Source organism: Sinocyclocheilus rhinocerous, unplaced genomic scaffold (genome assembly GCF_001515625.1).
Source record: "Sinocyclocheilus rhinocerous isolate Xijiao unplaced genomic scaffold, SAMN03320098_v1.1 scaffold321, whole genome shotgun sequence".
NCBI classification, from domain to species: domain Eukaryota; kingdom Metazoa; phylum Chordata; class Actinopteri; order Cypriniformes; family Cyprinidae; genus Sinocyclocheilus; species Sinocyclocheilus rhinocerous.
In genome coordinates, this window is record NW_015640442.1 from 485,476 (window position 1) to 500,914 (window position 15,439).

Consider the following 15,439-nt stretch of genomic DNA (forward strand, 5'->3'; position numbering starts at 1 on the left):
AAATAACCCCCCACAAAGCAGGAGACATAGAAGGGACAATACAAGCCAAAACAAGAACAAAACACTCCCCAATAAGCAGATCTATCGCCAAAACATACAGTATGTACTGCTGCTGCTCCGAAGAGCCATGTGAACCGCATGTATTACTATATTTGTGAGCCTGGGCTACCACGCCGACCGGCTTAACTCCAATTAGACGCGCACTAGGTGTAATGTTTAATTAACAAAATGGATATTCGTTGCAATCCGATAGATAAGACCCCAGCACCCACCTGAGCAAATATCATAATTTAGTCATTTGATAACTGCTGTTACTTTCTCCACTTTATCAGTCCCAACGGCAGCGTAACAGCTCATTAATTCATGTTCATGCAATCATAAGATGGACAAAGTTAGCAGATGCATGCCATTTTACGCTCTCGTGCAGATAAAAGTTGTTAGAGTTACAGTGCTAAAACCCCTGGGTGGACTGACCTGAATGAACTGAAATAAAAGCAGAATATATATGTTCCTTCTTCGTTTCTGAACTACACAGCACAGCAAGAGCACACGTGACACGAACACATTTCTCTGAACTACACTATAATGCATTTCACTCGGAACTAACTGTTACAGCCGTAGATAGTGATCTTCAGCGTCTCCCGCAAGAGTGTCATTTATATGGCTGCGATAAACGCATGCTTCTGACGCTGCGTGCAGCTGAAATCAACCACACACTCATCACAATGAAAACATCGACCTTAGAAATAACGAACGTGAACACTGGGATAATCGCCGATGTATATGGCGAACCCCTGTTGAAATGCATAAACAAGAATGCTTATCTCATTTCATAGATAGTGATCTTCAGCATCTCCCTCAATACTGTCATTGATATGACTGCGATAAGCGCATGCTTCTGACGCTGTGTGCAGCTGAAATCAAACACAGTGAAAACAGCTACCTTAGAAATAACGAACGTGAACATTGGGATAATCACCGATGTATATGGCGAACCCCCGTTGAAATGCATACACAAGAATGCTTATCTCATTTAACCTGTTTCATGTCCGTTACTATCGACGTGTCCTCAGAGCGATTACATATGCTCTAAACAGCGTTTGCTCCAGATGTATAAACACAGATGCTAAATGCTGCTGCTAATATGCTTAATATTCGCTCCTGCATACAATGCAAACTGCTAACATGACACTTAGTTTAACTTGATTATGGTTGCTCACTTTTGAAGTCAATTAGGCAGACCACGCAATACACACGGCGATATGGATTTGAAGAGCATTCACTTATCTTAGATGTTGATTTAGCTGTTTCTGAAGCACGCTGCAAACTGCTACAGCAAGCAATAATCATATATTTGATTGTTGAGCAGCGAGCTCATTGGCTACCGATACAGGAAAGAACCAATCAGCTGTGCCATGTGATAATGATGTCATTAGATCAGATTGAGTTGGACCTATCGGCTTGCGCCATCTAGAGTTTCATGCCAGAACTCTGTATTTGAACTTAGTTCATGACTTGTGCAATCCACAACAACCGATAATTTGGACTGCAGAAGTTTTTGTAATGTGTTTGAAAGAAGTCTCTCACCAATGCTGCATTTATTTGATCAAAAATTTTGATATATTGTTACCATTTAAAATATAATTTTTCTATGTGAATGTGATGCGCAGCTGTATTTTCAGCATCATTACTCCAGTCTTCAGTGTCACGTGATCTTCAGAAATCATTCTAATATGCTGATTTGCTGCTCAAGAAATATTTCTCATTATTATCAATGTTGAAAACAGTTGTGCTGCCCAATATATTTGTGGAAACTGATATACTACTTTTCAAAAGTTTGGAGTATGTAAGATTTTTTTTTTTCATCTAGGATGCATTAAATTGATCAGAAATGACAGTAAAACCTTTATAGTGTTACAAAAGGTTTCTATTTCAAATAAATGTTGTTTTTTTTTTAACTTTTTTTATTCATCAAGGAATCCTCAAAAAAATGAAAATGTTTGATGACGGTTTCCACAAAATTATGAATCAGCACAACTGTTTTGATCAGAAATGACAGTAAAACATTTATAGTGTTACAAAAGGTTTCTATTTCAAATAAATGTTGTTCTTTTTAACTTTTTTTATTCCTCAAGGAATCCTCAAAAAAATGAAAATGTTTGATGACGGTTTCCACAAAATTATGAATCAGCACAACTGTTTTCAACAAAAGTTGAAAATAATGTATATATTTCTTTATTCTCGCCTATACTAGGCACGACTAACATAGTTTTTTCTCTACAGAGGAGGTTGTGATCCACACAGAGCCAGAACCAGCTGTGAAGAAGACCGAGACAGTGGTCAAACTCGACTCAGTAAGAAACGCTACAAAATACTTGAAATATATCTATTAACTGTATCAGTCAAACATTTATTGACAGAATTTTGTCAGGTTTTCTGAACTTGCTCATTTTAAGGAATCTGTTTCAGGCGTCTGATGCTGTGGTTAAGGTCGATATGGTATGTAGACAGATGTCAGATCTGTTTCTTTCTTATTATGTTCAATGCCTATAACATTTATAACTTTGGCATTCATAAACTCATTAGTTTTATGTGTGAAAATGAATTCTGTGTCCTCAACATTGTGGCAGCCAGATGATGAGAAAGGTGAGAAAGGGAAAAAGAAGCGGAAGAAGGGTGAAGAGGTGGAAGAGGAGGAGCTGGACGAAAGCATGCTGGACTGGTGGTCCAAATACTTTGCCTCGATTGAAACGCTGAAAGAGGTAAGAGCTGTAGAAGAGTGCAATTATTTTACACGCACCAGAAGATGCCTTGAAAATGCATGGTTCCGTTTTTTGAACCGAGAAGATTTTATTATACCATTTATGAATGATTTAGATCATTAAAGCGCAAGAGGCAGACGCTGAAGAAAAGGAAGACTTTGACTCTGGAGAGGGTAAGTCAACAATATGTTTGACGAAATTTAGTGTAACTTTTAACTTTCTTAAAATATGCAAATGCTTAATCAGATAGGAGCTATGCGTGCACAACTAAATATAGATGCCCAAGTGCATTTGTAATATGAAACGACTGGAATGAAACGAAGGGAATTTGATATACGTATATAATTAAATGCATAAGACAGTCATTATGTAAAGCAGTATATCTACATGAATTTCTATGGAAGAATTGAAATCTTTCTTTTTTTTTTTTTTATTACTGCCCAAACAAAGCTATTTGACAGATGTTTACATATAATCCTCAAATTCCAAAATAATTGAAAGTACATTAATAATCCTGTTCAGAAGTTTGTATACCCTTGATTCTTTGCCCTGATTACCAAATATGCTCCTAAATGCCTCTGATATGAAAGGGACCAAGAAAAGGAGAGGAAAAGGAAACAAGAACAAAGCCATGCCTGGGCAAGGAGTACCAGAGAAGAAGAAGCACAAAATGGAAGAGCTGAAGGTAAATTTTTTAGTTAGGAATTTAAAGGAATGGTTGACCCAAAACGTTAGCTGAAATTGTTCTCATTCTCAGGCCATCCAAGATTAGGATGAGTTTATTTCTTCATCAGATTTGTAGAAATGTAGCATTGCATTAGTGTCTCAGCAATGGATGCTCTGCAGTGAATGGGTGCCGTCAGAACGAGAGTCCAAACAGCTGATAAAAACATCACAATAATCCACACCACTCCAGAGAAAAACTCTCTTGAGAGAGTTTTTCTCTCTCTCTCTTATGGACATTATAGAATAAATCATCCCTTGTGAACCGAGTTTTCCTTGGACTGTTTTTGTGATTAATATTGTAACAGGTGGTTTCTTTTTCTGGCTATCCTGGGCTAATTTTAACAAGATTTATCCTGTCTGGCACCTGAAAACTTTCTTTAAAAGAGTTTATTTGTGTTAGGGCGGCTACACACCTTTACAAAACTCATCTACATCTTTGATGGCTTGAGGACGAGCATATTTTCATTGTTGGGTGAAAAATTCATTTTACAGCACAAGTTCATTTCAAAAGGAAATGCCTAGATGAAACTTTACGTCATGCGTCTGTTTGGAGAGCGTATGGGATGCCTTGTGGATGTAAAAGAATGTGGGGAATCTTGTTTCTTCCCCAGATGTACAGCAGAGAGCTTGAATATGAGTTTAACACCTTTGAAGATTGGCTTCACACTTTTAACCTTTATCGAGGCAAGTGTTCAGATGATGCTGACGTCGAGCAGAATGCAGCTGATGAAGACAGACTTATTGGCAAATTCAAGGTTTGTTGTCACTCATTGCTTGCCGTCATCTTCTCTCTTGCGTTTGACTTGCTGTTTCTTCATATACTCAATTGGACAAATCTACTCTTGCTTTATAATTACGGTTTTATACATTTTAGATTAATAGTAATGTCACTGAAAGTATAAAATAACACAAACTGAAATTTGGGAATTATGTAGTGACCAAGTCTAATCAAAACTAATGTTTTATTTGAGCTCAGAGTAGCTTTTTTTTTTTTTTATTTCAGTTGTAGTTATTTTAGTACTTAAAGTTTTCATTTTAGTTAGCGATAATAACCACGTCGATAGGCAGGATTGTTGTATATACAACAAATTTAAGTCTGTACGCAGAAGTATTTCAAAGGTTTTTAAGATCAGGAGATTTACCAAATTTAGTCAATTTTTTTGACTGATGTAGTATTGACTACTATTTTCTTCAAACTAAGAATTTAAAAAAAAAAAAAAGTAAGAATTTTTTGTGTTCCTGTAATACTTCTTTTGAATGTTGCTTGTTCTTAAGAAAAAACTACGGAAGCCCGTTTTCGCCCATGGGATAAAAAATAAATAAAATGTTATCTGCACATTTTTTCTTGTAATTCTGAGGAAAAACGTCTGAATTGGGAGATGTTAACTGAGTTAATAAGTCACACTTGCAATATATAAACAAAAGCAATTTGAAAAAAAAAAAAAAGTCAGAATTGTGGGATAAAAAGTGAGATATAAACTCAGAATTCAGACTTTTCTTCTCAGAATTTATTAACAGTTTATTTCTCGTAATTTTGAGTTTACGTCCCATTTCAGTTTTTTTCCCCACTTTGGAATAAAACATAAAACAGGTAACGGTAACTTTTTATTTCATCATTCTGAACTGCGAGTTTATATCTCACAATTCTGAAATGAAAAAAAAAAACTGAATTGCAAGAAAAAGTCAGTTTTTTTTTTTTTTAATCTGGTGAAAACTAAACTTAAGGAGAATTCAAATTCTTGGAAAGATCATTGTAATCATTGTAAGTAACCTGTTTAAGTTAAAATAACAAATTGGGTTAAAAAAAAAAAAAAAAGAATCCGTGTGAATCCGTGAATCCGGCCCCCAAAATGATTCAGTTTTGTCAACGTTTATATCAATATAAACATCTTTCTATGAAATGTGTCTTTTCCAGTTTTTGATAAGAATATTACATATTAACATTTTGTACGATTTTAAACATTCTACCGTACCATAACAGTTTAGAGGTCTGATCTCTGAGTTTGTGTGTACTGTAGGGATCCCTGTGCATCTACAAAGTCCCAGCATCGGATGACGTGTCCAGAGAAATGGGCTTAGATTCTAACATGGGCATGTTCCAGAACATCCCACACAACGACCCCATTAACGTCCTCGTCCGAGTCTATGTGGTCCGGGTATGTGGTACTAAACACCATAGAGAAGTACGTTGAGTTTTTTTTCCTGTTTGGCCATTTGAATAAATGCGTGGCTTTGTCTCAGGCAACAGAACTGCATCCTGCGGACATCAATGGGAAGGCCGACCCATATATCGCCATCAAGCTCGGGAAGACAGAGATCAAGGACAAAGAGAACTACATCTCTAAACAACTCAACCCTTTGTTTGGAAAGTCAGTACATTAACACAGTGATTATGATGTTCTCTTTCATCACTCGGTTAATATTAACTTCAAACTCCCAGGTCTTTTGATATTGAAGCGACGCTCCCAATGGATTCCACCCTCACCGTGTCCATCTACGACTGGGATTTGGTGGGAACCGATGACCTGATTGGGGAGACAAAGATTGACTTGGAGAACCGTTTCTACAGCAAGCACAGGCCAACCTGTGGTCTCAGCACCAGCTACGCAATGTGTGTAATACTCACTTCTTTCAAACACATTACAAAATCTCTCACATTACAGTCATTTCTATTAGGTTAACTATGTTTTGTAACTATGTATTCTTTTTTTCTCAGTTTTAGTTTTAGTTCTTTTAGTATTTCAAGTTAAAGCCTTGCCTTGGCAACTAACTGAACAAGCTGTTTCTTTTTTTCTTTTTTCAGGTTAATGTTTATTTAAGAAATGAAATATTTTATGGTTTTAGTTTTAGTTATAAAATATAAAAATCTTTTAAAAAAAAAAAACAATTAAATTCAACATTTCTCATTTTTATTTAATCCTAAAACATCCTAAAATAACTAAAAGTAAACTGAAATATAAATTAATAAAATAGACACGTAAAAAACCCCCGAATAAAATGGCAAAACACACAAATTACTAAAACTTAGATGAAAATGAAAACAAAGCAAAAAAAACTAATTTAAAATATTAATAAAAAACTCAAATAGAATTTCATTGATGCCAAAATAACACTAATAAATCTTATAAATGTAAGTATTTTTACAAATGGAAAAATGTCATGATCTGGGGTAACTAGAAGTAACAATTTCACATTTCACATCAAAAAAGCATCTTTCAAAGAAATTGTAACATTCTAAATGTACTTACTGTCAACATTTAATCAATGTAGTATGTCCTTGCTAAATAAAAGTACTAATTTATTTTAACTTTCTTTAGTCCATATTTTTGCATAAACTGTCGTAAACAACCATTTAAAAGTTTGAAGCAGCACAGCTGTATATAACATTGATAATATGTAATAAAATGTTTCTTGAGCTGCAAATCAGCATATTAGAAAGACTTCTAAAGAATCATGTGACTAAAATGACACTAATAATTAGTATTTTTATAAACTGAAAAATGCTGGCATGATCTGAGGTAACTAGAAGTAGCAATATTGCTGTTACATGCTTCAAACAGGACTAGCGGGATAACATGTTTCTTACCGTTTTTCTTTAGTCATGGCTATAATGTGTGGAGGGACCCAATGAAGCCAACGCAGATCCTTGCCAAACTCTGCAAAGATGGAAAAATGGATCCGCCCCAGTACGGCCCCGGGGGACGAGTGAAAGTGGTGAACAGAGTTTACACGGGACCAACTGAAATTGAGGATGAAAATGGTATGCACATTTACAAAAAGCATTTGGAAAGGCATTATTGCATTAATTGCATCAAATATGCATTATGCATTCATTGCGGAGTTACGAGATCCCATTGGAAAGCAGCACATAAAAACAAATGCACGTGCTTTTTTCTGACAGGACTGAAGAAACAGACGGATGAGCACCTGGCTCTTGCTGTGCTAAACCGCTGGGAAGATATGCCAAGGATCGGCTGCAAACTCGTCCCAGAGCACGTGGAGACGAGGCCTCTCCTGAATCCGGATAAACCTGGGATGGAGCAGGTCAGGAATAATGTCCGAAACGGCACCACTGTCTGCTAATGAAATGGTGTTAATGAGCCGTTAATGAATGTGAGTGCTTCTGATGCAGGGAAGGATTGAGTTGTGGGTGGACATGTTCCCGAAGGACATGCCTGCGCCTGGACCCGCTCTCGATATTTCACCAAGGAAGCCAAAGAAGTAGGAAGCACTTAGTGAAATTCTTCAGCAACACACAGATGAATATTTTATATTCTGACTATGTTTTGGTCATTGACAGGTTCGAGCTCAGGGTGATCGTGTGGAACACGGACGAAGTCGTTCTGGAGGACGATGACATTTTCACAGGGGAAAAATCCAGTGACATATTTGTTAGAGGGTATGGGATCTTTCTCATTCAAATCTGGATCACATAATCAGATTTCAAAAATTAAGTACAGGTTAGAGTTGTCTATCGTCAGATCGCCGATACACTATATTACCATGCTAATTTATTTACTTCGTTTCATTGCCAGAAAGTGAAACTCCAGCATCAGGCTAAAAGAAGCCTACTGTTTTTAATATGACTGAAGTTGTATTTAACATGATAACAGTTTAATAGAAACATTGTTAAGTTACTCATTACAAGGCTTGCATTTCCTCAGTTATTCAGAAAGCAGCTACAGAAAACGAGCAAAGAACATTTACATTACCAAAGAGCATCATAACTGACTTCAGTCTGGCACGAGTTTATGCACTTTAAAAAACACTCCCGTTATTATCTGTGAAGCTATCTACACTGTATGATGAATAAATCTCTTATACGTACATCGCACGCACATCTGCACTTTGTTGTTTATGATGAGAGAATTCATGAGAGAGCTGAAGTCAGTCAGAATAATAATAGTCTTGCTATTGTCAGTGGCATTAGCTGAATGCTGGATTTACTAAAATCAATTCAGTTTTCTCATCATTTCAACATTGCATCAACTACTGATGAAAACACTTCATATTGTTAATATGGTACAAGATTGTCCCATTTAAATCAGTGTAATAAACAAGTTAGTTCAAAAGTAATCAAACAGTAGTCTGATTATATAACCAAAAATGTGTAATGCGGTGGATTACATTACTGACTAGTTTTTATCATGTAATTTGGAATCAGACTACAATTCGTAAGAAATCTACCCTGCACTGTATAAGTACATATACACTCTAAAAAATGCTGGGTTAAATACAACCCAGTGCTGGGTAAAATAGGGACAAACCCAGCAATTGGGTTGTTTTGACTCAGCGGTTGGGTTAAATGTTTAACCCAACCTTCTGGGTAGTAACCCAACCGCTGGGTCAAAACAGCCCAATTGCTGGGTTTGTCCCTATTTTACGCAGCACTGGGTTGTATTTAACCCAGCATTTTTTAGAGTGTACTGCCATACATATAAAAAATGTATTTATTTTTTGTTACGTTTTTAAAAGACATCTTTTTTTGCATGCCAATGCTGCATGCATTTGATCCAAAATACTGAAAAATCTGTAATATTGTGAAATTATTACTACAATTTAAAATAATTGTTTTCTATGTGAATATATTGTAACAATGTAATTGATTGCTGTGATCAAAGCTGAATTTGCAGCATCATTAATTCAGTGTCACATAAATTATTCTAATATGCTGATTTGCTGCTCAACATTTTTATTACAAGTTAGAATGATTTCTGAAGGATCATGTGACACTGAAGACTGGAGTAACAGTCATTTTAAAATGTAATAATATTTCACAATATTACTGTTTTACTGTATTTTTGATCAAATACATGCAGCATTGGTGAACAGAAGAGACTCAAATACATATGTGACCCTGGAGCACAAAAGCAGTCATAAGTAGCACAGGTATATTTGTAAAAATGGCCAAAAATACATTGTATGGGTCAAAATTATTGATTTTTCTTTTATGCCAAAAATCATTAGGATATTAGGTAAAGATCATGGTCCATGAAGATATTATGTAAATTTCCTACTGTAAATAAATCAAAACTTAATTTTTGATTAGTAATATGCATTGCTAAGAACTTCATTTGGACAACTTTAAAAGCGATTTTCTCAATATTTAGATTTTTTATCATATCATAACAAACCATACATCAATGGAAAGCTTATTTATTCAGCTTTCAGATGATGTATAAATCTCAATATTGAAAAAATTGACACTTAAGACTTTTGTGGTCCAGGGTCACATATAACATATTCGAGTAGAACTACATATATTTGCACAATAACTATTCACCACTCACATTGGATTTTTCTGATAATTGACCCTTATGACTGGTTTTGTGGTCCAGGGTCACATATATCTTTCATGATATATCTTTTCACATAACTTGTGACCAACAGATGGCTAAAAGGCCAACAAGAAGACAAGCAGGACACAGACGTCCACTATCACTCTCTGACCGGAGAGGGCAATTTCAACTGGCGCTTCGTTTACCCCTTCGACTACCTACAGGCCGAAGAGAAAATCGTCATCTCAAAGAAAGAGTCCATGTTTTCTTGGGACGAGACTGAGTATAAAATTCCTGCCCGACTGAATTTGCAAGTGTGGGATGCGGATCACTTCTCTGCAGACGACTTCTTGGGTGTGCTGTTGTATTTTTACGATGTAAAGTCATTTTACATCCAGGCTCAGTCTTAATGACCTTCATTCATGCTGACACGTGTGTGTTTGGTTTTTGTTTCAGGTGCAATTGAACTAGACCTGAATCGATTTCCTCGTGGTGCAAAGACAGCGAAGCAGTGCTCCATTGACATGGTGCTTAACGAGCAAGACATGCCCATGGTCAACATCTTCAAACAGAAGAGAATTAAAGGCTGGTGGCCATTTGTGGCCCGAGATGAAAATGATGAGTTGGAAATTACAGTAAGTGACCTGCACATCAATATACTAATAATGTACAATTAATACCTTTTGTTGTTACAAATTTGCAATTCTCGACATTATCCAAGGTATCTATCAAGATCAGTCTCAGGACAATAGGCAAAGTTAATCAAAAGCTATTAGCATTTTTTTAAATGTCATTATAAATTTTGATCACAAGGTGGCGCTGCCCCTAAACTTTTCGAGTACCTTCAGGGCATGGTGCCGATGACACATAGAGATGTTTCGTGATGATAAGCCAATGCATTCATAAAATATGGCATTTTTTGCGACAAAATTCAAAATGGTCAATGCCCAAAATGGCTGACATGGGATAAATTGGGTATAGCTCAACTCCAAAGAGACCAGTCTTGTCATTTTTGGCCCGACCACTCAGAAGTTATAAGCAAAAATATCAATTTTTCATACATCCTGACCACTAGGTGGCACTGTGCGACTAAACAAATAAATCTGCTTACCATGCTGCCGGGTATGCACCACATGATGTTATGCCCAATTTTCACTCACCAACAGTTTTCTATAGATCTCTGACAAAAGCCCAAAATTAGAGGCAAATCAGTGCTCGTTCACGTAAGCGATGATCGCGTAGTATGACGTTTAAAAGGCACAATCTGAGAGAAGTGCTGATGCATTGCCAAAGCCCAAAAAAATATTTAGCAGGCTAAATATTTGGACCCCGCTGTGACTCTTGCAGTGTGAAATGTGTTTTGACTGGAACTGACATCGGTGGCAACCTACAACCAATGAGAGAGCAAGATGCAGGGCAGATACAGAGTAGTCGGGGATTCTTCGAAGTTAAATATTGTGTGACCTCCAGTCACCAATTCGTTGTGTAATGTGCAAACCACAGCAACTTCATTAAACAGTCATGTAGCGTGAAAGGAAACCAGCATAAGATATACACAATCGTGCCGTGAGCATCTAAGCTGCGGCTGCACAAACAGACAAACATAAACCGCCCATAAGCGGATCTAGACAGGTGGTCCTGGGGAGGAGGAGGGAGATTTACAGAAAGTGATTACAGCAACACTAGTGCAAAGACTATTTAAATGCAATTTCAATGGCCGACATATAAATATGACTACTGTTGCAATATGTGCAATATTCAGGCTACACATTTTTAGTGCTACAGTGTAAGTACCGAGCTATATTATTTAACTACATGAAATTAGAATTAGGTTAAGGTTTGGTTTAGAGTTGGTTATCTGTAAATATGCATAATTTACTCGGATTACTATAGTAAAATATATTTAACATGTAACTACATCAATGTAAACTGAAGTGTTACCAATATTTCTTGTTCTTCCAAACCAAAATGAAATGATTCACTGAAAATTCTCCCCGCCAAGCATTAAAATTTCAAATCTTACACTTCTGCATTTTTAAACTCTGTCACATGATACACAACATGCTGAACAGCAGCTAAAACATGACGATCCTGTGACCTCCTGCATGTCATATGGACTACTGTAATCATACTTTCATGGTGCTTTTTGGGGGGGCTTGGTAGTAAAGAAGCACCTTTCGCTTTCAACAGTGCTTTAAACATTCATCAGAATATCTTCCTTTATGAAGAAAATCTAATTAAATTACAGAATTTAAATTTTTGCATGATCTGACATCTATAAACAATAAAAGGCTCATCCTAAACTATCAGTGTGCACTTGTAGCATTGTCTGTTCAGCTTTGATAGTTTGAACAATGTCTTTTATCTCTTAAGGGGAAAGTAGAAGCAGAGCTTCACCTGCTGACAGGTGAGGAGGCCGAGAAGAGTCCTGTTGGTGAAGGACGCAATAGATCCCATATTCCTTTGTTTATCACACAATCTCTGAAACATGCTTCACCCCAAATATCAGCCTGCTTAATAATGATAATTTCACCATTGCCCACTATCCAGAAACCTTGAGAAGTAGTGATTTTTGGCATAAAAGAAAAATTGATAATTTTGACCCATACAATGTATTTTTGGCTATTTCTACAAATATACCCATGACTGGTTTTGTGGTCCAGGGTCACATATAATTAGTATGTCTCCCGGTACACACTTCTGAATAAGTTGAAAATAAATCCCCAATTCGTAATGATTTTGACAATTAAAATTCGCCCGCTGCTGTGCCGCAGATTTTACCACACGTTTTTCTTTGTCCCACCAGCCGTCCTGACACAACCTTCCTGTGGTTCATCAGTCCGCTCAAAGCAATCCGCTATCTAATCTGCAACAACTACAAGTGGCTAATCATCAAAATTGTGGTGGTTCTGTTGTTATTAGTGATGCTGGGCTTGTTTCTGTACAGTATGCCAGGCTACATGGTGAAAAAGCTTCTAGGGGCTTGAAAAGCTTTCTCAATGCCTGCAACATTCAGCATCTCTGCGATATTATTTCACTTGTTTTTTGAAATGATCTATTTGTTTGTTGGAGAAGTCATATGCATACTTATTGTTTTTCATCTGTGTTAAATTAATAAATCATTCCTGCTTTAACTGAATGATCATAAACATACTATTAAATAGCAAAGCCCTGCTGAGAACATGAAGTCATTCATGATCATCAAACGCTGACAGATTGTGTTTCAGCTTTTCACATTTTAAGCACTGAAAACCTGTTATCCAATCATAGTCGTTAGTTCTTTGTGTTTCAGATAACATACAAAATCTGAAAACATGTAGTGGTCTCATTTATCTGCATATCCAGTGCTAACGTAATTTCTTTTTTATATCAATTCATACGCTTCTGGGGTTTTCAGATTGGTGGAAGTTACGTTTTTCTTCACTGAAAAATGTTATTGTGTGCTTTGGATGCTACTAATAAATCAATAAAGAAAACTGCATGCATTTTATTTATTAACAGTTCATGAAAATCCTACATTTTCTGCACCTATACTCTAAAAAACCAGCCCAATCGTGGATCACCGTCCTTCAATATTTCACAATAAACAGGCCCATTTACCATCCATTTGTAAGCAGAAAATAAACAGCTATCTTATAATTATAGTGTTGAATCTCTTAAGTAGAACAACGCAGTGTTGACTAAACTTCACGAGTCTATGAGCACTGATGTGCGCCAATACACACTTGAACCTGCCAAAATTGCATGTCATCAATGAGACACATTTTAAATTTGTGCATGTTCATGATTAATTAAAACCCAATTTTTAAAAGCTTGTTCAATGGTTTTGTCCCACCAGCCGCCCCGACATTACATTGCTGTGGTTCCTTAGCCCGCTAAAGGCAATCCATCATCTCATCTGCAATCAGTACAAGTGGCTGGTCATCAAAATTGTGTTGGCGCTGATGCTTCTTGCCATTCTGGCCCTGTTCCTCTACAGTATGCCTGGCTATATGGCCAAGAAACTCCTGGGGGTCTGAGAGATTCAATCAGAGCTTAATCTCTTCTGCAATAAGTTTGAAATGCATGAATTGAACATGATTTGTATGTCTGCATTTGGCGAAATAAAGACATCAGTTGACAGTGAACCTAAAATCCAGTCTTGTTTGTTATTGGCACATATTTTGTGTTAATTGTTTTAAGTTGATTTTTGATTTAATTTTAACCATAACTCACTTTAGCCTTCTTTCACAGCAAGGGCTCTTAAGTTGGAGCACGGTTTTTCAAAAGGTTAGGTTTTGTAACAAAGCAAACCAGTTTGTGATGACAAATGGAACAAAATAAATAGCTTAAAGTAAAATGACAAATTCCTGTAGTGTTTTTCTGTCTGCAAGTCCATTGATATCCATACTGTAAACTCACCCGATACCACGAAGGAATTTTGCCACCTGGGGAAAGAATAGGATAAAAGTTTTCTTTTCATTTCTTGAATGTATAGCCGTTATATTACAATTAAGTGAGTTTGGTTTGCATAGATTAAAGCTTAAAGGTGGGGTAAGTGATTTCTGGTAGCCAGTGTTGATATTTCAAAACACCAAAACAAACACGCCCCTACCACAGAAGGGTCTCGCCCCTATTTTGATAGCTCCGCCCCACACATACGTACGCAACCCAGGCAACGATTAGTTCTGTGAAACAAAGCAAAACCAATGTTACACCGTGTCTACACTGGACGCGAGTGACGCGGCGCGACAAAATACTATAGAACTCATTATAATCAGTGATGCTCGCTCTCTCCTCTGCATCATGAGTAGACACGCCCCTTACTGCTGATTGGCTACAAGTTTGTTTTGGTACTCAGCCCGACTCGGTTTTCTAAAGCGTTTTTGAAAAAATACATACCCCACCTTTAATCTAGCTCAGGACTGTTTTAATTATTATAATGCTACAAGGTGTTTTAATAGAGTGAACGTTGTGAATAAAATAATTTATCCAAAAATAAAATGTCTCATCGCTTACCTTTATTTTGTTCCGTACCCATATGTCCAACAACAGGAGATCAGGCACACTGACGCATCAGTCAGCTACTTCTTCATTCAGTTAAATGGTGAATGAGAATGCCTTTGTCATCTCATTTTGCGTGCCAAATTTATTTGTATTGTGCAATAGTAATATAACTGACATCTTCAAAAGCTGAAGTGGTTACCTCGTTTTATTTCTTAGTTAGAATGTGTGACTTAATATTTTAACTAACAGTAAAAGTGGGATAATAGAACCAAAACTACTGATCTGTGAGATAATCGGTGATTAATCAATTATCAAAATAATCGTTTGTTGCAGCTACATTGTGGCCAGTTCTCACTCATTTTTTACAGTCTCATGTAGGTACTTTATCACTTAACGAAATTGTTATTTGCTGAAATTTGCTGTTGATTTCTACTATTTATTTTTCATGCCTTGGTTTGCACTTGCCCTAAAGACAACAAATTTTCACCCATTTTTTTTTTTTTTGTATCAGCGTAGAATAGCCCTGTTTGGTAAAACCTCGTTTCACACAGGCTTGTGGGCAAGTTTCACTCGACACAAAATCCCACACCACTTATGTATACAAAAAGAAACCAGCAGCACATGAAACGCCTTCATTTACATCTTTCCAGACGACAAGATTACGACAGTGAACAGGTTTTAAGATAG

General features: G+C 36.5%; 1 protein-coding gene across 1 annotated transcript in view; it reads left to right on the forward strand.

Annotated features, from left to right (window-relative positions):
• LOC107752720 (otoferlin-like) overlaps positions 1-12,753 on the forward strand; it is a 39,531-nt gene extending 26,778 nt beyond the window's left edge. The window contains 18 exon segments of the mRNA XM_016568746.1: positions 1,098-1,138; positions 2,255-2,354; positions 2,470-2,499; positions 2,631-2,762; positions 2,878-2,935; positions 3,314-3,447; positions 4,100-4,243; positions 5,507-5,644; positions 5,730-5,857; positions 5,929-6,099; positions 7,088-7,248; positions 7,390-7,532; positions 7,621-7,709; positions 7,789-7,887; positions 9,879-10,120; positions 10,223-10,401; positions 12,140-12,231; positions 12,573-12,753. Of these exon segments, the coding sequence (XP_016424232.1) occupies positions 1,098-1,138; positions 2,255-2,354; positions 2,470-2,499; positions 2,631-2,762; positions 2,878-2,935; positions 3,314-3,447; positions 4,100-4,243; positions 5,507-5,644; positions 5,730-5,857; positions 5,929-6,099; positions 7,088-7,248; positions 7,390-7,532; positions 7,621-7,709; positions 7,789-7,887; positions 9,879-10,120; positions 10,223-10,401; positions 12,140-12,231; positions 12,573-12,753 (2,262 nt within the window).
• The last annotated feature ends 2,686 nt before the right edge of the window (positions 12,754-15,439 follow it).